This window comes from Anser cygnoides, chromosome Z, assembly GCF_040182565.1.
Source record: "Anser cygnoides isolate HZ-2024a breed goose chromosome Z, Taihu_goose_T2T_genome, whole genome shotgun sequence".
Taxonomy (NCBI): Eukaryota; Metazoa; Chordata; class Aves; order Anseriformes; family Anatidae; genus Anser; species Anser cygnoides.
Window position 1 is genome coordinate 33,014,064 of NC_089912.1, and position 24,633 is coordinate 33,038,696.

Below are 24,633 nucleotides of genomic sequence, written 5' to 3' on the forward strand. Positions count from 1 at the left end.
ATGAGTAAAAAGGCTTTTTTTGGTGACTGGGGGTAAATTATTGAAACCCCATATCAGTATATAAGAAGTATATATGAGTAAAAGGACAAGTTATTATTATCCTGTATGAGACATGTTTTAAACTTTAACCCAGAATAGAAGATACAAAGTCGGTCACCACATCACAAGGAAAACGGCTATTGCCACAGAGAGGGAAAAAGCAGGGGCGACATACAAACACCCTCTTAGAGAAATGCAGATTATGAGATAATGGTTTCTAAGGAGTGTTGCTAAGCTATGAAGATGGCAAAGATGCATTTAAGAAGCAATCCAGCATAAGGAGATGACTAAAAGTTACAGGATTTTTTTTGTAAAATTATATACCTAGGACTGGAATCTATCCCCTCTGACACTCTGTCAATCTGATTGACACAATCAATAGTGGGTTCCTGTCAGTGCAGGAGGAACAGCAGGCATTCATCACATCAGAGTACACAGAGCTATAGGTGCAAGCACCAGGCACAGCCAGTTTGAAAACAGCAGAAGCAGGTGTTTGTTCATGCAAGAAGTAATAGATGTGTGAAACTTCCTGCCACAGGTTGTTGCGGAAAATAAAAGGTTATATGATCACAAGGGAAGACCATGCTCATGTAAGAGACAGTTGATAAACAGACATAAAAGAAGAAATCCCTCAGCTGATAAGGATTGGAGTCCGGAAAAGTATTATGGGAAAAACATAATTCATGTTTAACTGATGAAATCAGCTTTCGCCCTTTATCACCCCAATAACCCAAACACCCAGGAATATATCCATTTCTTCTGAAACAAGTGGCAATAAACTCTCAAATTCATACAATCACCAGTCTGACGGTATTTGAAATGTACTCTGCAGAGCTATACCCATGGGATGAAAATCCTATATCTAGTACTAGGTATACTAGTGATTGTTTATTTCCTTTGGAAATATAAAAGAATTATACTCAAGTCTTCTCCTTCTCTCCCCCTACTTAAAATCTTGGCTGAGGAAATGAGCAGAGATTTACCCTGCTAGCAGACGTCCATGCAAGCCTATTTATCCTACAAATACCAGCACTGACAGGAACAAAACAAAGTTAAGAACCACCTTCCAGGCCCCAGCCAGTCAGAGAAATCTCCATCACCTACCCTCCATATAAAAACAGCTCACCTGAGATAGTTTCGTTGTGGTAGCTGGCAGGAGTGGGCGACTGAACTTCTTCTGAGAGCCAATTGCCGCTGGAAACGGTGGTGCAGAGAAGACAGCAGCCACACAGTTAATCTTGTTGATCCAGGTCTGCATTTCTTCTTGGCTCCTGGGGAAGAAACACATACTGAGAACCTGTTGACTCAGCCTCCTCTCCATCTCCCCTACCCCTTCAATGGCACTTTTAAAGTGAGAACATGAACAAGTTTTAGTCTGATGAGTCTTTTGGCTCTTGTGAGCAGTTAGTGTCCGTAACTCACCCTAACATGCATCTTTTCCTAATCCAAACCAAGTGACACAGGAAACAGAGGCAGAGAATGCCCTGATTCAGATGTGTGTCCTAAGGTCTCAACTGTTCTGTACCCAGCAGATCTCTAGGAGGTTTCATGTGGGTCTCAGTAGAAATAGGCTAATGTAGAAAACCGATGCACAGGTTTTTAATGCCAGAAGCAAAAGGCAGGTCATCTGTTCTGTCTGGATATCACAGCCTCAAGAACTTAATCAAATTACTCTTGTATTAAGTAGTAACTTTGTTTCTGACCAAAGTGTATCTTCTAGAAAGACATCCGGCTGGGTCCTGATGACATCAGGAGCCAGAATCCAAGACTGCCTTCGGTCATTTGTTAAAATGATTAATCACCCTGACTGTTAAAAGTTTGTGCCTTGTTTCCAAATTGAATTTCCTGCAGCTTCAGCTTCCAGCTGCTGCATCTTGTTATTCCTTTCTCAGCTAGATTAAAAAGGTTCTTAAAACCTGATCTTTCTTTCTCATGAACTACTTGTGCACTTTAATCAAATCACTACTTAATCTTATTTCTGATCAAATAAACAGATTGAACCTCTTAAGCCTCTGCTTTAACTTGTCCAGGCATGAACTTACCCCTCCTAAAGAACCGCTTTCTTTCCTGAACTATTGGCACAAATCAAAAGAGAGCACTTACTGGGCTTGGAAAAGCAGGACCCTCCAATCTGCTGTTTTAAGCTTGAGGACATTGGGTTTCTTCTCATAGTCTGTTGCCTTGGATGCCAGCGCATGATGCACGCTAACTGCATTCTTCAGATCTTCCTCCGACAAAGCCTTTTCTGGCTTGTACTCATCCTACAGGAATTAACAAGATAAAAAATGGCATCTTATTTCTCCATGTGCTACTCCTCTTTCCTTAACCTAAGAAAAAACCTTGTTGCATAGTCATGAGAAGTACTGAAGCATGTGAACTGAATGCAGTATGACTAGAGCACTTGCTGTTCCCACTACTTTTTAAATCTTCTTTTTTGTTTTTGGGTGGTTTTTTTTTTTTTATTTTTTTGGCCTCTTTGCAAGGGAGAGAAGTAGTTCTACTACTTGCCCGACAGAAAAGAGGTGAACAAGGAATATTTGATTATCACAGTAGCTATGGACTATTTGTCTTCACTTCAGGAACCCTTCATGGACAGCTCTCCAACTCCACTACTCAGCTGCTAGTTCCTGCTTGAGTTCTCAGCTCCCACTACTCAACTTTTATTTTTCTCAATTATCTTTGTACTTCCTTCTAGATAGGCCCTCAACAGCAGAGGAGCCTTCCTATCAGTCTCCACAAAATAAATATAGAAACATCATTTAAATCTTGCTTTTGCTATGATACCAAGGAGGCATGATGCTAGCAGTGACTGGTCTGCCAATGCACTGACAGTCTTACGACCCAGCACCATCACATCTTCTTTGCAAATCTTCTTCGATCTGTACCCATGTGCAGCCTTTATTGCAGAAAGGAAAAGGAACCATCCTGGGTGACCAGGTCAGCTCCCAGTTACATCACGTTACACAGTCTCTTTGGAAGCACAGAGCTGTATGTCCTGCAGGAGGGGATAGCTTCTCTGGGCAGGGTCTGCAAACGACAACCACAGTACGGTCCTGACACGACAACGGTACCACTCCTAATAGCAAATAGCGAAAACAGGGACACAAACTCCTCTACGTTGCCGTTATCAGCCTGGAAGCAGTCTTTGATCTCCTGAGTAACAGAAGCTGGGTGAGTGCACAATCACGGTGTAGCCACAAGTTCGGTTTAAGGCCCACCTGACTATAAATGGTTTTCTGAATATAAGGAAAGCCAGAAGCTTTTTTAAGGAAAAAAATCACTTATCGGCAATGCTGCACCTGTAAAAATAATCACGAAATTTCTCAGGGAGAGGCCAAAGCAGCCTGCAACTGACTCTACTGCTCTCCTTTGATGTATCACAGAAATCAGTCTCATCTGAAATACCCACCAAGGGAGTGGGTATGATGGCTGCAACACTCAACAGTAATTCCCTGCAGGTGTCATAATTATTGATCCCTTCACTTGAACACAAGAGTGATGAGGCCAGGTTTAGCAGACAACAGACTGCAGAACACAAAACATGTGCAGGGCCAAAATTAACACCCAGAGAGGTACTCATCCTGGAGAAGAGCTGTTTAACATGCATGAATTGATTCAGAGGGCTTATCTGGTGGTACACAGACAGAGGCTGCAACTAGGCCACTGCTAAGGGCATCTGTGCTCTCACCAGTGAGAAACTGCATTTGCCAAGGCCTCTCCAGGACGTGTTTCAGGGGATGGGGGTCACCAGCTGTGGTGACCACCACTTCCCAGAATGGAGGGCAAAGTATCCTGCTGCTCTGTCATCTTCTCATCCTCCCCTGCAGAGGTCCAGCTAGTGCCAGACCACAACACGATGCTTGGACATTTCGCCAACACGCCAAGGAAAAGGCAGCTTATCAGCAATATCATCACAACAACCACTCCACTGGGGGCCAGACAAGGGCACCACCCACCACAGATCTGTGGCAGGACTAATGGGAAGGCACCGTTCTACTGATGGCCAAAGCACAGCCTTCAATCTTATCACCTGTGACAAATGAGGTTTTCAAGGTATGGTGGAGAGCTAAGCCAAATACCTCTCCTCTCTCATAGATGGGTCCCAGCAAGTTGTGGAGGGATCTTCAGATCATGATGTACTTTGCCTGCTTCCATTCAGGGCACTCCCTAAACCTTCTTCATGGAAAATTTGGGGAAGTCCCTAGCCAAAAGGCAAGAACTGCAGGAAGCTGTCCAACACCTGGCCCAGCCCTATCTTGAAGATGAAGGAAGCTAACCCTGAGGTCAAGCCCCCTACATCATGGGTACAAAAGCGGATTTATTTGGTAGTAGCTTTGGGGTAAATGACTAGCTTCCCTATCCAGGGGCACTGAGAAAATTCAAGGCCAGGAAATGAACTTAGATCCCAAAAGCATCATATTCTGGCTTTCCTCAAATTACTGCCGTGAGACATTGACAGCTATTGCCTTGCTTGGTGCCTCCCAGCCTTCTCTGTGAGATGAATTCAATGATCACAACTTGCTCTGGTGCCTAAACCTGTTCCAGAACAACTCCACATTTGGGCAGCCCCAGAAGCAGTCCTGACTCAAACCCCTCCTTATCAAGGGAAAGAGTTCATGATAATCCCTGCTAATCCTCCTGGATCAGCTGGCTGCCGTCTACCTTGACAGCTGGGACTCTGCCAGGTTCTCCAAAAGCACTGATCAGCATACCGGAAATGTCTCCAAGTAGTTGGCCAGCCTCAGACAAAGTTGGAGGGATGTGAATGCGCTGTCAAAATTCCTCCCCTAAGGCCTTCAACTCTTCTTAACTGGCAGGGAATGCTAGGGGCGCAGGAACATCCATATCTCATATGCCATCAAGGACAGCACATGCTCTGAAGTGCTGGTGTCAGCACGGAGGTGGAGCTGAAATGAGAGGCAGCTCACTAAAGTTAGACCACGACAGCGGCAAGAAATATATGAGGAGCCAGAAAGGAAATGCGACCTCTGCATCGACTGAGGGCTCCTACGAATGCTGCACACAACTACAGGCTAAATTCATCTGTCTCAGACTCCTAACGAATGACTTTCCCGTATTCTGCTGACCCAGAGTCAATGTGTTTCTATATCCATTTTTGGTAGACCAAAGAACGGCAATGGGCTTTTTAATCAGCCAATGTACCCGTGGGTGGATATCTCTGCTCAGTTGCATGTGACAGATGCAAAATTCTTTCTTTCAGAAAGTCTTGTCACTGATCACTTTACATCATTATGGTTTTTTTTTTCCTCTCTCTCTCTCTTTAATTTAATGGAGGAAACATGTTTGAGGAAAGTTACATAAAAATACCTGAAATCCCACATTATAAAGTGCCACATCAAAGAGCCAAGATGTTACAAACCCCAGAGCGGAGTCGAAACATGAAGACCCATGTCATGCCCTGCCTGCCCATAAGCAATTTCAAGCAAGGAAGTGAGGTTAGCCTCCTGTCCTCTCCGTACAAACCTCTTTTCTGTATGCACATCACATCCCATGTCAGTCTAGTGAACAGACATTCTGTCAAGCTCCTACTTTCCAATTTCCTCTTGCTATAAACAAGGGGCAGGAAATTAACCTTGGCCTGAGGATGTCCAGAATCAGGGCCAACATCCCGAACATGTCAAACTTCTCATTTTATATAATATTGTGCAGGCATGTTTAGTTGGCTAATTGTGATAGCTTCCACTGAGCCCCTCCGGTGGCTTCTGTGCTCACTAATTCAGAAACCATCTCTCTCAAATCACTCATTAAAAAAGAGAAACAATATGCAGCACAGTAATTAGCACTGGAGCACTTCCAACTGAGAAAAAAAAAAAAGAGTGAGCACAGAGACCAGACTGCCCAGATAAACTCACCTGTAAATCTCAAATGACCACCATTTAAGGAACCATTCTTGTCTATGGACTTTGACAGCAAAACAAGGAGATGTAGACAGGGATGCAAACAGAATGAAAAGAGAATCAGGCCCACACTACCCAAGGGGGAAATCACAGCTGTTAATATTTATATTAGAGCAGTGTCTTGAGGAAACAGCTGAGCTACAGATGAATACAGAAAGCAATAGTGCAGAGGCTTGTATGTTTGTGTGCGTACAGCACCTAGAACAGTGAGATTTCTCCCTCCTCTGCTTGAATAGCACTCAGTGCAATGAAACTATCATCACACCTGTTTCCTCCACAGATGTATAGATAATGAGAGAAAGAGGGAAAACTTGTGTGTGCACGCACCATACCCAGTAGCAGCACATAATCAGGAGAGAAAGGAAACAGAGCCATGGAAATCCCTTGCCCATGACAACCACCAGAGTTCGGGATTTCTACAAAGAAAACAAGCTGTTCTAAAATGCTTCTGAACTTTATGAAATTAGGAAAATTTCTGTCTCCTGGTATATGTTTACTCCAGGAGTAAACAACAGTTCAGCGACTTTTACTATAACTAGGGTTAGTCTAGCTGTATGTTTTAAAACCCTGTCATTCTCAACTTCTGTGACAGCACGTCACAGCTTAACAGAGCAAAGATTGTTTCAGGGTTGAAGCAAAGTCCTGCTGGACCTTCTGGAGCTGAAGAGAAACCAGATTATGTTTCACTGCTGTAGTACAAGGCACTGCTGCTGAGCAGGGGTTACAGGCACCTCGGGGAGGCCCACAGCTGCCCCACCACTCTTGGAGTGAGCCATTTACCATCAGACCCCTCTGTCAACATTTTTGGCACTAAACTGTAAGTCTTCCTCGTCACTGTGGTGCAGCTTCAGAGAAAGTGGTTTCAGAGTTAGGTGGTAAAGCGCAGCTTTGCAGAGTAACTACCCTGTAATCACTGAATTCAAGTGCTGTGACAAGTGCAGGATACACAAATAACAAACAAACGAGAACAAGAACTCCACCAATGCATTTTGTTCTGCAAATGTGCAGTCAGATGTGAAACTACTCTCTTGTTTTCCAAGGGATGGAGGGTGACAGTGGCGAGAACAAACTTCTGAAGAAAATTTGCATGGTACATCAGCATCTGTACATGTTGTCAAAGGAAGAGTGTTTTTAACTAGTATTCCAGTGATACATGCAGAAGTTTTTAATTACGACTCTAAAATAGATAGCATCTCCAGTTTTTTCCCTTGAATAATTACTACGCAACCCTCAAGGATCAAGTAAGAAATTAATTCATGCGCTGTGGACAAGGAACCTTCTTACTTCTTAGGGAGCCATGTAGCCTTTTCAGGCAACTGCTAAATATGACTTCTTTCAGAAACCAAAGCAGCTGATTCGAATTTACACAGGAAAGGGCAAACACCAGCCTGCCACACAGGTCCCTTTACTAAAATCTGAACGTACTGCCACCAACAGGACCAGAGAGAGGGAAGGGTCATCTGCAATTTGGGAAACTTCGTTCAAGTCTCTTGCACTGGCTTTGAGCATGTCACGCCCAACTTTCAGCCCAAACCTTTTCCTCCTGCCTGCAGATTGTTTTGTCTGCTTCAGCATTTCAGCCCTCTCAAACAGGCACCGAGTGCAGACCATCCACCTCATAAACCACATGCTGTAAGAATTTGATCCAAACTATTCTAATTTCTCTTGAAGATCATACACCATACTGCCTCCAAAGAAACCAACATCTTCAGAAAACCAGAGCAGGGGAGGAAGAAACAACAGTATGCAGTTGAACTTGCACTCCTGACAGTTGCAAAACACATAGGAAATGTAAAAATGCTTTCAATGGAGCAAAATTCTACAATGCAAGGCAATGTGGATGGACACCACCTATTTCAAGAAAATTTCACTTACACTGGGGGTCCAAAAGCCTTAAAAATCTACCTAGCTGCTACCATGTATTTGATTTTGTCAGTTCTCACTCATATAATACATCTCACTTCCCAGAAGAAGTTACAGTTTAAGAATTTTATAGTTAAAACGGTATTATAATACATTTAAGCTTGCACCAAAAGACTCGAAGGGTTTGAGCTGACTTTTTTTTTTTTAGACTTCTTGCTGGCAGGGAATCAAATTTTTTAGAAATAAGTGTTTCTATCTTGATTTAGAAAAAAAAATGGTATCCTCCAGTTTTGCTATGGAGCAGATTCCTACCAAGACAGAGCTGCTGTTAAACTGATTTGCAGCTGCTCTTGCAGGCATTGCAGAAAAGTATACTGAGAAAAGACTGGAAAGGAGGACAGCCTTACAGGAGGGTGAAGTCATACATATCAACTGCAGTGTTAAAAAGCAGCTCAGAGGAATGTATGCAAGACACAGAGAGATGATACCGTCTTTGCTGGTGAAGCTGGCTGTTTTGTCAGTCATGAGTGACAGCAATAGTATAAACTAAAACTGACAGGGTGCACATGTGGATGGGGACAATGGGACTGAACTTGGAACTGTGAAATAAGGGAGGGTGTCAATGAGAGGATTCACATCTGAATGTGTGTGTAAACAGGACAGGAGATGGAGAGAAGAGCTATACTGTGTGTCAGAGAGAAAGGAACCTGGAGGTGGGCTGTGAGAGTGAAGATGCCTGCTGCTTTATCCCTCTTTAATTACTTTCCAAAAGACAGTGATTTCTCCTACCTTCTGCAAGTACAGGACCGTTCCCTTCAGCACAGCATAAAAGGTTTTCCAGCCTCGCTTTCCTCGGGGAGCTGCAAAGAAAACAAATGAAAACCCATTTAACTCAGATCCATTTTTACACTTTGTCTAGGCAACAGGAGAGCTACATTAGTCCTGTGTTAAACCTCCTTTGTACTCTCCTTTTCAAAGGACAATGCAACCCAGCACAGTGCCTGCACATACCTGCTGTGAGATAAAGTAATAAAACAACCCTGACGACAGCCCTGGACTGGATCAGAAAGGAACAGGAGCAATGCAGAAAACAGGCCAGAGAGATCTGGTCTTTGTGCTCTTGCAGGTGAGTGTACCCTGCCCCAGTACAGCTATGTCAGAGCTCTGCGCAGTGGCGGTGTTTTCAGTAGGAAACACCCTTTCTCCATGCCAAAACAGGCTGGCAGTCACTGCTCAGACACAGCTTGAAAATCAACACCTCCCAAGAGCATCCTTCCCTCCTGCAGCTGCTGCACACCCAAGTGGGCACTGAGTGGTCAGATGGCTGCTTCACCCCTCCTCCTGCAGCCACTGGGGAAGCCAAAGAATTGGATGGAGAGGAGAGCCAAATGAAATCCTAAGGAAAAAAAAAATCACCCCTCAAGAAACCTGAAGTAGCACTGAAGAGCACAACAGAGACAACATAACCATCCCACAAATTCCCAGGAACAAGCAGTGGAAAAAAAGGTGGGGGAGGGAGCAGGGAGGTGAATTCAGCATGAAAGCTCCAGTCTGAAATTCAGCTCTGGTACAGGGTGAGAAGGCACAGGCTGTACAGTCACAGAGACCAGAAGCATATAAGTTCACTCTCCAAAAAGCACACACCACTGACCAGCATCCACTGACCTCTATACTGAGATTAATACATGACTAAAGCATCACCCTCAAAAAAGCATCTCATTCTGATCTGAAGACACCAAGTGGCAGTGAAGAAATTATTAGTCCCTTGCTCCAGAGGTTAACCGTTCTCATCTTACACAATGAGCATTATTCTTAATTGGCGTTTGTTCATCTCAGCTTCCAACCATTGGCCCCTGTTATGTCCTTCTCCTCTAGACTCGTTAAGTGCTTTAGACCTCAGTAATCCTTTCTTAAGAAAATATGTATAGCATGTAATCACACCACCTCATTAGCAATCCCACACAAGCTGATCTTGGCCCTGCAACAATTACAATAAGAAATGAAATATGAAAAGCCCTGACTTTAGAAATTAGTTTCATTTTACTTGCAACTAGAAAGTCTTAATGTAACTTTTTCAAGAGTTGCATGACAATGAGACAAGCCTCTGATGTATACATGAAATTCTAAAAGCACAACCCTAATTACATTACTCATTAAGGGATTATCCCAAAAATGCCAATATCCAGTGCACTGAATAATGAGCGATTCTGAATATTTATAATTAAGTTAATAATGGTAACCATATACAATTACTTAAGGTTAAGTAAACAGAAGTCTAATAAGGAAGAACCTATTCAGAACATCCAGTCATCACAAAGAATCTCATCGGTTTGATTACGACATCTCTGCTTGGATTAAGTTGTCCAGCTGCCAGTCTTCAGGTTGAAAACAGTGACCTCCAAATGTACCTTCTAAAATATACTAGCACAATATGCAAATGCAAAAGAGCTTAGCCTAACTACAGAGAGTTGCAGTTAGTGGAAACCAATCACAAAGTTCACTTTTGCCTTCAGAATTCAACCCAACAGTATGGACCATTAGTAGGTGATCATCAATAGCAACTGGGAAAAACACAGATGTTCTGAGTAGCCTCTGCTGTTTCCAAGACCATGAACTGAAAACAAACTGAAGATAAAATCACAGAATCATAGAATATCCCGAGTTGGAAGGGACCAAAAGGATCATTGAGTCCTACTCCTAATTGAAGATAACTGAACAACAAAAGACACACCCAGTCAAATCAAAGGCCTTTGATAATTAGTGCACTAGGAACGGAAGTAGGACAAGAAGGAAAGAGGATAATTAAAGTAAATAACAGACACAGCAAGATTATTACAAAGAAGGGGCAGGGATAAATTGCATGGCATAATTCTGGCTGTTACCAAAAGCTGTTGAACTTGTCGGCTATGTGACCCAAGACTGGGAAAGAAGGGAACACTTAAAGGATTATCCAAGCAGAGATCAAAACCAGCCTTTCTTTAAAGACAGACCTAGAGGGGAAGGAAGATTTGAAACAATCTGGTATAACATAAGGAAAAGGAGAATTATCAAACTACTACACAAGAGCTGTAATTCACTAGAAATTGTTTTCTCTTCTGTAAACCATGCGCTTCATTTTCTTTTAGCACAAAAGATTCACACTGCTTTGCTGTATCATATTACTCATTATGCACATGCATTAGAGTAGCTACAAATGGGACCGAACAATGTAAATCCTGGCCTGATAGCGAGAGTGCGATAATCCAATTGCTTTGTTGTTTGTTATTGCTGCAATTTCCCCTAATGAAGCAGTACTATTCACCTTGAGAACCACACAGTCTCATCATAAGTGGCTCTGTGCAGAGATAACGAGGAAGAGAGATGTTAAGTGTGAAAGATACTTACTTTTCTTTCCATCCATATCTGCATGGATTTTCCTAGCCAGAAATCCAGTTTTATACACAGCAGCATTGGGGTCATGAGGGATGTCCAGAAATGGGTTGTTAGAGTTGCCAATTCGACTTACAGCCTTCGTCTGGTTCCCATTATCTTTTTCATCTGTACCTTCCAAATGAGATTTTTTTTTCTCTTCGTCATCCCTTAACAAATAATGAAAAACAAGAATGAGTGAGCAACTGCCCAGCAAGGTTTCATTTCAGTAATTCTTGCACAGTCCTTGTTAAAACATACTTCCCACTCCATACGGGACCCTATGCAGTGAGAAACCTAGACATGCACCAAAACAGAGAGATTATAGCAAAGCTACAATTCACCTACTTCACCAGCACAGGCCATAGGAGCTGGATTTTAAAGAAAGCCGAAGTTTGCCTTTTACATTCCCAAAAGGCAGGCTTTCAAGAGTGTTCTCTGTCCTCCAGCTACGCCTATTTTTATTTCCACTTATCTGAGTGCTAAAATAGGAAGTATTTGCCTGCTGGGCTCTCCTGAAAGATCTCCAATTTCTCCATGAATTCACATGTAGATGAAAAGAATTAGATTACTACAGATTGCTGCAGCTTACTCCTTAACTTAGCATATGAAACACAGACTCTACCTCCTTTTCTTTATTTTCCTCCCTAGACTAGCATAAAAGTAGTAATTTAAAAATAAAAACTACAGTAGGTGAATTATGTTATCTGTATTTTAGAAACAAAATGCTGCTCAAAATGTTACTTATTAGTACAACGTATTCAACACGGCTCTTGGGAACAACAATGCAACCCTTTCAGCAAGTCACAAGCATTGCCTACCTAATGAATGCCTTCGTGCTCGTCACAGCCAAAAGCAAAAAGGATAAGGCAACTTAGAAAATAAAGGGTGTCCATCTCTGAAAACGATAAGTTTTCAGAGAAACAACGGGCCACCGAATCTGGCTGCATGGCACATCTGTAGGAATCATAGTTAGTGTCAGACTACAAAGCAGCCTTGTCTCTTTTGAAGTCCCCACACATTCCTCTCCCGGTGACTGCCCAAGGTATGACAGGGAGGCTGAAGGCTGCCATTTGAAGGATATGGTAGAAATGCTTCTCCTAAAACCACCACCTGACAAAAAAAAAATCGTTAACACTTCAGTGCAATGATGGCTACTTGTGGGGAGAAGGTGAAACTTCAAACTGCTGCATTTCACTGGACCCAGATGATCAGCACAGATGGCAAACTTCATCACCCAAAGCAAAACTTCCAAACATGCATACGTTCACAGGTGTTTATCAGACAAGGATTAGCAAAGCATACGTCAATACAAAAGTTCCTCTTACAACATGCTGCAACCACATCTGCTTATGCGAATTACGACCCACAGAAAGATCCTCCAAGGACTGCAGACTATAGGGACAATCAGGTAACATCCCAACCTTTGCTAGCTTCCTGGGGAATTTAGTCTGACGAGATACCAGGGCCACCTGGTACCAGAGATACCACCTGATGTGCCAACAAGGAAACCAAACCCAGAGACACGGAGGCCAAATCAGTGAACACAGCAGTGCCAGGGAACGTTCCCAACTACCTGAATTTGATCACCTCTCATGTTACCTCATGCTTGACATGGTCTAAGCCCAGCAGGCTCCCGAGTAACTTTCAGCCGCGGATTCGGAATCAGTATAGCCAAGGACCACTCCGACGGCACCTTCTTTTGGAGGGTAAAACTTTTTGGCAGTATGGATATGGGTGCTAGGCATTGACAACCGTTCTGAGAGCCACAGAAAGGTGCCAGACACTTGATTGAGTTGTAGAGATGTAGCTACAGTGGTGAAACATATCATCATGGTGTGGTCTGGAAAGGTCTTCTGATTAATAAAGGGGGTCAAACTTTTACTGGAAGATCTGATTCCTGCACAGGAGACCAGTCCTTGCGTCTTCCAGACCACCAGTCTGTGTTTTTCCACTTAAGAACATAGATACATGCAATAAACTTTTTGCTGGTCAAAGCAATAAGGATATCCTTGTGCACAGTTTGGTTGAAGCCCTCTCGGAAGCTAAAAAGGGTAGGAATTACAGACTATTTTGGTTGTTCACCGCCTTTCCAGTGCCTACTGCTCTGACTAGCTGGTGGCCAGGCCAGACCACTGTGTGGCACATACTTCTTAAATGTGTCCGTTCCAGGAGCACATTCTTTCCACCCAATTCTCTGTGTATTTCACAGTGCCTAATCCAGACTAAAATCTTTCTTAGGGCACTAAGCACTCAAGCTGATTTGTCACATTTAAGTGCCTTGTGAATTCTGGGATCTCAGCCAAGGACACAGTGGATTTCTCCTTGTCAGCAGAGACCTATTGCAGTAAATGGCTTAGGATTTTTTGGAGTGTGCTATCTTCTTTGGATCCATGGGAGCAAGTTATCCAATACTGATCCTGTCCTCTGGGAACATCCCCGTGCCCTTATCCAAGCAGTCACGAGAGTTGTGATGAGCAGTTACGGGGATCCTGGACAGCCCCAGTGCTGGTGGTGGTGCTCTCAAATTCAGCATCTCTGGGACAGCTAAATTGTCTTCAAAAGACAATTGCAGACAGGGCAGACAAGTATATAATAGCATCTGCTGTCCTGACAAGTGGTAGCAGAAAACAGGCCTTTAAATAGCCCTTTAAACTGAGAGTGGAAATGGGACATCCTTGAGACTCAGAAGCCTCATGCACTTGTTAGACCTGGACACTGACAGTTTGGATGTCAAGATGCATAAGCATTACAGAGAACATGAAGGAATGGATGAACAGCTGAGGAGCCTCTATCTCCCTCTGACCTTGAATACCTAGCAGTAGCAGAGAGAAAATCAGGGGCTCTGGGACCCACTTCTTAAAATGCTTCATTTTACTTTGGCAGTCAAGAATACAAAGAAAGAAGGAGGATTGGGAGGAGTTTCAAAGCAGCAAAACAGTTCAGGTAATGGTCTTTGGTTGATGAATAATACTGGTCATGAATGGAGTCAAGTGGGGACCGATAAAAAAGTACATAAATGCTTCTTTGCATTTTTTCGAATAGAAAACTTACATGACATGGCAAGAAAAAAGACTGGGTTCATCAGTTTAAAAGAAACAGCATTTAAAAACATTCCTATGTGTAACATATAATTATACAAATCTGTGGGACAGACAGCATTTTTATCAGGAATGTGACTTGAGAAGCCAATGGAAAGAAGTTCCCCTTGGCATCTTTCCCAAAGGAAGGAGAGAAGAAAGGAGAGCTGGGTGACTACCAGCCATCCCCTCTCTAAAACTAATCATTAAGCTGCAAGCAAGAAACATCCTAGAATTTGAGAAAAGAAATGGTAATTATAATGGAGAGAGATTTCTGGATTTGACCTAGAAAAGGGTGAGATTCAGCACAGATGTCATTATAACCAGCTCAGTCTCAGCATCCCAGGTACTACTGGCTCAAATACAGCCATTTAATTTCTGCAATTTTGTAAACAGCAATTTGGGATTTCATATTATTAATTCCAAAATACTATTCAGTTTATTTTAAGATGATTATTTTATTACTCTTATCACCTGCAGCAGGAGGCAGACATAATATTACAAGCAATGGAGAACAATAAAGTTCACCATCACATTTCCATGTAGACATCGTGCAAACAAAACATATTTAGCTCTGGCACCTTTGAAATCGAGCTCATTTTTCTTATTCACTTGAAGGCTGACAAAGACTGATGCAAAAGCCAAAGGAGGAGTAACACCTACAAAACCTGGGATGTAAAATTATAGACAATGAGACTGAAGGGATGTTAAAAAGTCAGCTAACCAATCTCTTAATATTCATAGCTGGATCCATTCTTCGTAATCCATTCTAGACAGATACTTGTAAAAACAGTTCACGAAAACCTCCAGTGAAAGGACTTTCATAGCTTGTCCTGGTAAAGCTACTTCCTGGTTTACAAGAATTATTGCCAGAAAGTTTTTTTTTTTTTTAACGTTTAACATCAAATTCCCTTGTTTCAAATATAAGCCCATCCACAATGGGTGTGAAGAATAATTCACACCTTTCTCTGCAACAGCCATTATACCCTGAAAAGAATACACCCAGGTCCCTCTCATCAGTGTTATCTTTTCTCAACATTCATATTCACAGGATCTTGAATTCATTTAGTCTTCCAGGTGATGTCAGGGCAGAACAAGACATTCCCATTCAAGTATGAAAAAAAATCTCATGAAAAAATCAAGTCCCTTGGGGGAAGTTTAAGAAGCATGAGAAATTATTACACAATTATCATGGTTAAATGCACCAAACTGGGGTAGTTCCAGTGACCTCAGCACACTGAAAACAAGATGGATTGGACTAACTGGACAAAACAGCGCCTGGCTTCACTGCAGTCAGTAGGAATTTCTGCCAACAACTTCAGTGAGGCCTCATCGCTACTTTGTGCTTGACCAGTGATTCAAGGAACTACAGACCAACAGAGAGGAGAGATCTACAGTGGTATGCAGTGCAGAGGAAACATGGAATGGGATAAGAGACAGAGAAATCATACATATGATGGTCAGTTTTCCCACATTGCTTTACACAAGGCAGACACAAGGCAAGAGGAAACGACCAGTAAATGGCAGAACACTTCCTGGTAGTTCTGTTGTGAAAATTAATCAAAAACCTGGGGGGGTAGGTGGAAGTTTGCACTCAAGAGCTACATTTACCAATTCTCCATGGATTCTGGGTCAGATTTGTCTATTTTATAGATCATGGCATGCGATTCGCTTTTAACCTTTTAGGGAAATGGAACCTGCAAGTACTGCAGAAGAAGGAATTCTAATGTAAATTCTCTTCTGGAGCTGTACTCACGTTTCCTTGTTCATAAAGCATAAACGAATATTTGTCCTACTGAATGCCTACAGAAATAGATGAGGAGAACATCTGCTGATTAAGGTGCCACTTCTTTTGACTACAAATTTGGAATCAATGGTAGCCTTTCCTCTCATGGGGCTTAGGACTAGACTGTAATTCTACGGGAAGTGGACAGCATCCTACTTAGTATGATGACGTGCTATCTTGTAATTACTGCGATAAGGATCAGGTAGCAATCTTCCCCATCTTGCTCATCACTGTTAGCCGTCCCTGCCTAAGGACTTACAGACAGCCATTAATCCACCAATAATGCATTGCCAGAGAAGCTCTTAAACTGCTTCTTAGCTCATAAAAAACAGCTTTAGATCCTCAAGGGGATTTTAGCTATAAGAAAGGTGTTCCTTCATCTTAACAGCACCATGAGGGAGGTTATGCTGGGTTTTGCAGCCATACTTTCACATTGCCTTACCTCCCAATTCTTCCACAGCCAACTCCATCAGGGGAAGCAAAGGAATACTCTTTGGAAAGGACAGAGAGGACCTTTCTCAGTCTTCTCACGGCAAAACTGACCACAACTCCTTCCCATTCACCTTTCTCCGCAGCAGATCAAGAGACAGTGATTTGCCTTCTCTCTCCAGCTCAGGCAGTCCTGAGGCTGCTTGGGGTTACTTTACACCAACCCACAGCAGTGTAACAGTGAGGAGAAACATCTTCATGCTCCCTCTTCCAGCCATCCCTCTCAGGCCTAAACTAAAGGTACTACCTCTTCAGCTTTGTCCGGAACGAGCTTTGTTTCTCAGCACAGAAAGTAATTTGCACGCAAGTCCCAGCTATCTTCCTGAGCTGCATTACAACCTCATCCCAAAGGCTTATTTAAGATTCTGGTTTCCCCCTCTTCCAGCCTGCTTGCATTTTTTTCCCCCCAAACAATTCATTAGCAATGGATATAGTCTGGACTACGTAAATGCCAAAGAAGTTATTACCTATACAGGACCAGGTCATCTCATAAATCACCTTGACTGAAGCTCATGGGAGCAGAGCCAGGCATGAGCCAGTTCCCACCTGGAGGCTGCCCAAATCGATTAAACACAATATGGTCTCTTGCCAAGAGAAAAATTCTGACATGAAAGTCATAACAGATTCTGCTGGGTCTAAAGTACCTCTGAGAAAGTATCCTGCAAAGCACTCTGATCTTGTGACATGTGAGATTCACACAGCATATTCCAGACCCAACACATGGTTTGGGAGAATGTCTCACCCTGCTTCTTATAAGGCTCATCAGAGGTTGCACTTCCTGGTGATTCTCATTGCCAGCACACCTTCCTCACTACTCTGACATTACCTGACACACTTCCAAACAGGGGCTGAAATCCCAGTTGGGATAACCAGACCCTGTAAGCAGGATTTTATGCCTTGACAAGATATTCACTCGCAGAATATAAACTTAAGGAAGATCAGAAGCCAGTGGGCCTGCAAGACCTATGGCAGTGGTTAGGACTGCTAGCACAAAAGATGCAGTAGCATGCAGTCTTAGGAAATTGAAGTTTCAGATAGGTAAATCCATGAAGATAAAGACATCATTCTATTTTACACCAAAATCCACTGTTCTGCAAGGGGCAAGATCTAAAGCAGACCCTTCTACTCGTTGCTGGCATACCTTAACCACATTAAACCTAAGCACAGAGAAACGTCAATTTAACATGATTAGAAATGGAAGCTCTCTCTCCTTCATTGTTTCAGTAGTTAACAAGTGTTAGTCTGTCAAAGGCAGCTAAGGATAGGGGGATATCAGACTTTGTCCTATTTATCATCTTTCATATTAGGTTGTTGTCAAGTTATCCATAGTTAATCAGGAGACAAACCTAGACAATAAACCAACAGCAGGAAACTCAATCCAAGATGTGTGTTTCTATTCAGTGGTTCTGACACAATGTACTGAAAGATAAAGGGAGAAGTCAACATCTGTTTTATTTATGCAGTCACAGAACAAGAGAGGATTTAATTTCTCTCTTTTCAGGCTGAAGTTTCCTACGAAATGAAATGTCCTCTTTCCTTACAAATGCAATTGGCTCCTGTCACTAACAACTCCCCTTACTGGATAAACAGATGAGGCAGTATTGCCAGGTCATTCATTAACAGAAAAGCAAACTCATTACACACACTGGCTATCTTCTACAGGCTTTGGAGCCCACTCAGATGGTGACACAGGAATTATAAACAGGTTACTACTCAGGTACTATTTTTAAACTCCTAAATCCCATGCAGTATACTTACACTGCCCATTCAAGCTTCTCATTCTTGATTGAATTGTAGAGAGCCTGCAAAGGGAAAGAAAAGAGATGTGGTTATTTTTACCCCTGCTACACATACATTAATATGCTAATGAAAATTAGTAAACTACTACAAGCAAGTGAGCTGCCTCTGATCAAGAAAGTACCATATCTGCTTAGGGTAACAAAAAAGTCTTGAGAATAAATCTTATCTAAAAAGAAAATACCAGAATTTTAGAGTAGAGTCATTTTCTGGAATACGATTTTTGCTGTATTTTTAAATAACAGAATCACAGAATCGTCTAGGTTGGAAGAGACCTCTAAGATCATCTCCACAAGTTTGCAAAATGCACAAGACTACAACGCTACATGTCACTCAAATTCAAGCTCAAATTTCATTGCGGCTACAGTCAGTGAGATTTTTTGCCACTGACTTTAACGGGGCTAAGATTTCATCACACATGCTTACCAATAGAAGTACACCAGGATAGCTATCCAAAGCCTTTGAGCATCACAGACACCTGAATGCCTCCCCCAGTTACACATTCAGACATAAATAAATTCCATTTAAGTGCAAACCAGAAAAATAACTATAAGTAACTTTTGTGTTTGAAGATCAATGTCTTAGACTGCTGTCTGCTAATGTAGTTATTATTTTACTTCACGGGACAAAAGCTAGTAGGCTTGACACCAAGGGTCCCAATTCTGTTGTTGATACCAGCCTGCAATAAAAAGGGTCTGGAGGGTGACTTTAGCCTGGATAGATATCAGACACTTGGGATGAATTTCTTCTGAGAGGAAGCACTTGGATAAGAGCATCCGATTTGTGCTGATATATACAATGGATAAAAGCCTTCTATTACTACAAGCTAATGGAGTTCTTCAAATAGGCCACTTGACTCAAGTGAGGTATTTTGGTATGGAACGTCCCTGATTCTCGCACTTATAGTCCACATTTGTAATTTACCTTATATACATAGCTAGATTTACTCCCTCTGGCACATAACTCCTACACAGCCTTGAAATATGTTAACGTGTAGAAGAACTGTTGATGCACATGATTACCAAAAAGTAGCACATCAAGGATGAACAAATCTGAAAGTCACACACTATAGAAGCTATGACATGCTCAACAGAAACATTAGCATTTAAATAGTCTTAAGTCTGCCCCAAAACAAAAATAATTTGGAAGACTATAGAGTTGAAACTAGTCTTGTGCATATGTCACCATTGAACTTGCAATGGGAATCCCATGAGTATATCCCACTGCTCATCCTGTGATCCACAGACTTCTTTCCGAATCTTGCACAGTCTATTTGAAGATCCGTAATATTTAGCTCTGTGAAAATCTGGTTTCACCAAACCATACACAAGGAGGTCAAACACACTAGTACAACTTGCCTCATGCTGATGCTACACATTCAGCAACTTTTAGGCACCATGTACCATAAAAGTAGGTTTCTCAGAGCAACAGAACAGATATGATCACCAGAAGGAATCATCCCACAGCATACTTTTACCAGCAGAGAGAACTCCCCACCACTAAGAGGGCTTTGCTGTGCTACTCACAGAAATATGATGAAATATTTCCAACTCTGGAGTGTTCTCTGTCTATTTGTATTTAATCTATCTTCTCCAAATTTGTATGAGAAGCTCTGATCCAAAGGCAAACAGCCAGACAAAGGTGAAGGAAAGGGCACTGCTGGCAGTTTGTAGGCAATTTGCTTAATTTTCAGATGAGAGCTAGTAAGAGATTTTAAGAATACCCTGCAGGAAGAAAAGAAAACAAAGGGCTAACATTTGTCCTACCACGCAGCCAGCAGTCCTGCAGAATTAGATGTACCTTCATTCTTCTGCACATGCAGAAAAGCAGCACTGATTGCCTTGGGTTGCCTAATACTTCCTATTAGAAGCCACTATATTTCTAATGATTTGGTCAAAGCCCCATTATTATTCTTTGACTTGGCCTCTTCTTCCTACTATTATTAAAATATTCTCCTACAGTTTTAAGCCAAAAATCTACTTCAAAATATAAGGTAAAGGGATAGAATTTTTTTCCCCAGTTGGTTGGAAGAGCTTTTGAAATTTGGCCTGCCCTCAGGCATCAGAAATGCCTCTTGTTCTTCTCTGGCCCAAGCACCAGATTGGGTCGCGATGTCTGAAAGTGAACACCTGCCCTGTGCAGTACTGCTTTTTATGGATCTTGCTGCTGAGGAAATCTCTAAGGATCACTACAGCCAAAGAGCAGGACACATAAAAGCAGAACTCCAGACTGGTGAAGGAACAACAAATGCCACAGGCTTTTGCCTTGTGGAAAGTGACATGTGTTTGTCCCAATCCTTGCGAGTGAGCCAGACCCTTCTTTAGGGAGTAACAGACACCAACCCAGTCATATGGCATAAATCCGACAAAGGACACTGTGTCCCCCATGGAGCACCAAATACAGCCTCTCAGAAAGTCTCTGTTATTTACAAAAGTGGAACAGCAAATCCTAGAGAATATCCGCAGCCCAGGCAGCTGTATACAGAGTACGGTCAGTGTGCCCACCGAGCATGTTCATTGAGACCTCAGCGAGCAGACGGCTTAAGGGATGCTGATGTATCAGCTCCCACCCTTGCCACCCTGCCCACCGCTCGGGCAGAGACTGCTGTGCACTGGCCAGTGGACGCACTGGCCTTTTAGAGATGCTTTGCATTCCTTCTCCAACACTGTTTATACTGTAGCATTCTCCCAGTTTCTACTGGGCTCCCCCATGATCGGAAGAAAATTTTTCTCCTCCTTTATTTTACAGCCCAGCACCTGCTCTGTCACTTCATGGCTGTTTCCCAAGGCCCTGATTCAGACAGCAGCTCTTTTCAGCAGACATCTCTCCCGCGTATGATTAAATCAAACTCGAAGACAAACACTTAAATGCTTTGCTAAATTGTAACAAAACTGATCAGAGATTACAGCGGGAACATGACTTTAACTGTACTTGGCTAGCTGCAAGGATGGGTTTTACTAACTCATGCTTTTTGTCTAGCAAATGAAAAAAAGGGCCTGGTTTCAGGCATATTCACAGTTTGACAAAAATCAGAGTTTCTTACCTGTTAGCCTGGGAAGTGCTTGGCCAATTTACAATCTAAGTCAGAAAACCTCAGGCTGGACCATGGCAGGGAATTCCAGAATTAGTATTTCACTGGTCTCATCTTCCAAGCTGGACTGATACCACTTGGAAAGGAGAGACTCTTTCTCTCTCTCTTGTTACCCAAGGCTACTGTAAACAGTATATAAACAGCTACTCGGCAGCATCCAGTTTCACTATTTTAACTTATAAGCACTATTACCCAGACCCCCAAAACCTACTTCCTGGAGCTTTTCCTTGTCTGGGAACTGCTGATCTCTGGGTCCACTACACATGAGGCCCAGCACTCCTCTGGGCTTCCTGAAGAAAAAAGCATAGTTTTTAAGGGAGAACAAAAGAAAATAACTGGTGTACAAAACAGAATAGAAAGCACCATCCTGAACACCTTTCTTAACTCCAGCGTTGTTTCCTATAGCTCCAGTTTGACCCTTAACAGCCTGCAGTATAAAAAAAAAAAGAGCAAAGGTATTTGTTTGTATTTGTTCATAAACAGGAAAACAAATGTGTGCTTCCTTTTCTAAAAGGAAGCCTGCAATTCTGTGAGAAGCCACAGAATTCCATCTGTTTTCCCTTTGGTAAGCAGGTAAACTAGAAATCTAGATTTTGACAATCTCTCACCAGTTGGTAATTTTATTGCAGTTGGAAAGAGAAGCAAAACCACGCAGAAAGTGCTTCTGAAAACTCCTGTTTATTTACAAAGCTGCCAAAAAAAAAAGAGATCACTTGCCATCCTCACCTCCCTCAAAACCCTGTCACATGCAAAAACCACTGGACCCATTTAGATAGGCTGCTCTCAGCACCTGCCGACTGCCTGCTATGCTGTGAGTCAGCCTCTGCATGCAGAAGCAGCAGACAAAAGAAAGGCACAAGCAGGTGTGAATACAGGGGTAGAGATGCAGGAAAATACCAGGGTACTCATCCAGGTAAATAGTTTAGGTAACGAGAAGGCACAGGCTCCCTAAATCCTGGCCAGCAAAGCACAAGGAGCTGAAGAGCTCCTGGAGCACGGCGTGAGCCCTTCATTTGAAAGGCAACACAGGGCAGGTTCTTGAAGCAGACTTCCCCTTAGTGCCAGTTTACGGTCGCATTTGCACACGTGGGTCCTTCCAGAAAAGCTTGGCCAAGAAGGAAGGAAATGCGCCACAGGTATTTCTCATACCTGCTCTGTGCACAAAAGGGAAGGTGCCAGAAACGCTTGTCATGAACAGGTAAACGGGCAAAACCAAAACCAACTTTGGAGAGCCGTGATCACCCAGCCAGCCTTCGCTGGTATTTGTTTCTCAGGCTCTCTGCCAACACCCAGTTTTGCCCTGATTTCTGAAGTCGCTGTTGGGGGAATGACCATCTGACCACTACAGGAGATGCAGCAGGCGACCTCTGCAGCTCCCACCAGATGCTCCGGCTGGACAGGAAAGGGAGGAGAGGGATGCACTTGTGCTCTCAGAGCCGGGCCCCTGCCAGCCTCCCCCCGCAGTCGCTGTCAGAAGGAGCCCAGCCTCAGGATGTGTCTTCTTCTTCCAGCTGGTTGCGGCACAGTTGAGCTCAGGAAGCCAAGGAAGCCCCAGACACAACCCTGGACAGAGATGCGCTCCTCCTGTCCGCCAGCCCAGAGACAGGGAAGCTTGCAGGTCACGGGAGGAAGCAGGCTGGCGCTGGAAAGAACAGTCTGTGTACATCCTGAAACAAGGCAAAGTCAGGAATGTCTCTGTCACCTGTCTGCTTTGCGGGAACAGAGTGAACCACACGCCCCTCTCCCGACCAGCCTGCGTGCTGATGCAGCTCTGCACTTCAGTCTCCCATTCAGTTCAGCTCCAGACCACCAGCTCTGCCCCCAGGACCGTGGCAGCTAGCCAGGCACCAGCCCAGCTCCCACCATGCAGGATTTACTGGAGGGAGGACGCACAACGTAAGAAGCAGAGCCCTACAGGAATAAAACAGATTACAGAAGCAACAAATACCAGACATCACAGATGCCTGCACACAGGTCTGATAGATGTTGTACTTAGCATGCAGGTCCTTCGAACCAGGATGCCTCTCTCTGTCACAACCTTCTCTCAGGTTGGAACGGAGTGGGATGCATTGCTATAAACCACGCTTGGTTTGCTGCTTAAGCATTTACCCTGAAGGCTGACCCTCCCCTAGAACTGTTACTTGCATAGATCGGTTACATTGCCATCTCCTATTCACCACCCTCCCTCAAAACTCAGATTTTGAAATTTTCTCCTCTCCCCATGCATTAATCTGTAACACCTGGTGAGGCGAGTATACGGGCTCTGAACACCAAGTGCCTGTAGCATCTTGCCAGTCTCAAAATCCGCTCACGCCCAGCGCCTTACCCTTTTTTCTCTTTCTGACAGGGGTGCAGCAAGGATGCCAGAGCAGTACCCCAAGAAGGCCATGGGTTAGTATGTGGCATGGCATGTCTGCTGATACCTCGCTCAATTGCAAATTCCACTGGTTTGTACAACAAACATTCTTCTAACAAGCCGGCATACATTATTCATAAAACAGCACAGAGCTGTTCAGCAGCATATGGAACCGATGAATGTTGTTTTGGTGTGGGTGGAGATAGGGTTGATAGGAATGTTTTAGGGGGAAGGAAAAGAGATCATTTCACCCAGGGAATTTCAAGTGCGTCACCAACTGGAGGAGAACATTTCTAAGAGAAACTCCTCTGTTAAAAAATCTGGTTTGTATGGAGAGAAGGGGGGATGGGGAGGAAGGAAAAAAAAAGGAAGGAAAGATTGTGCCAGATACATCATCGTCACAAAACAGAAAAGGGTGGTTAGCTGGGGCTCCCAAGAGCCAAGAAATTAATGCCACACAAGAAATGCTTCCTCTGTAATCTTGATACATAGGGGTTGCTAGAAAGATTTGTTCTGTACTTGCTGGAGTGTTTCATCAGTGCTATTGGTAAAGGCAGCACACTGAATTATTAAGAGTGAACATAGAAAAAGGCTAGAGAAGTGTTTCTTGATAGTGGAGCACCTGCACAGACTGTTTCAGAAACTGTTTTATTATCCTTGCGCATTTGCAGGCAGGACCTGTACAGGCACTATGCAATTCAGCCCATGGTTGCAGGAAAACAGCATCTGTCGGGAGGAGAGACTGCTGAGCACGGCACATCACACGGAAGATCCTGAGATCCTCCAACTCACCTTGCCTGCAGCCT

At 43.2% G+C, this 24,633-nt stretch overlaps 1 protein-coding gene across 11 annotated transcripts in view; it reads right to left on the reverse strand.

Annotated features, from left to right (window-relative positions):
- PSD3 (pleckstrin and Sec7 domain containing 3) overlaps positions 1–24,633 on the reverse strand; it is a 110,762-nt gene that overhangs the window by 18,463 nt on the left and 67,666 nt on the right. For 8 of the 11 annotated variants that reach the window (XM_013188265.3, XM_066988480.1, XM_013188263.3 and 5 more), the window contains 5 exons: positions 18,342–18,385; positions 11,205–11,398; positions 8,610–8,680; positions 2,143–2,300; positions 1,166–1,310 (listed from right to left, as the gene is read on the reverse strand). In XM_013188265.3, coding sequence (XP_013043719.1) covers positions 1,166–1,310; positions 2,143–2,300; positions 8,610–8,680; positions 11,205–11,398; positions 18,342–18,385 — 612 coding nt within the window. Of the gene's footprint in view, positions 1–1,165; positions 1,311–2,142; positions 2,301–8,609; positions 8,681–11,204; positions 11,399–18,341; positions 18,386–21,682; positions 21,762–21,846; positions 23,139–24,633 lie in introns of those variants that run through there. The other 3 variants (XM_066988484.1, XR_010827833.1, XM_066988481.1) reach the window with 3 other exon arrangements.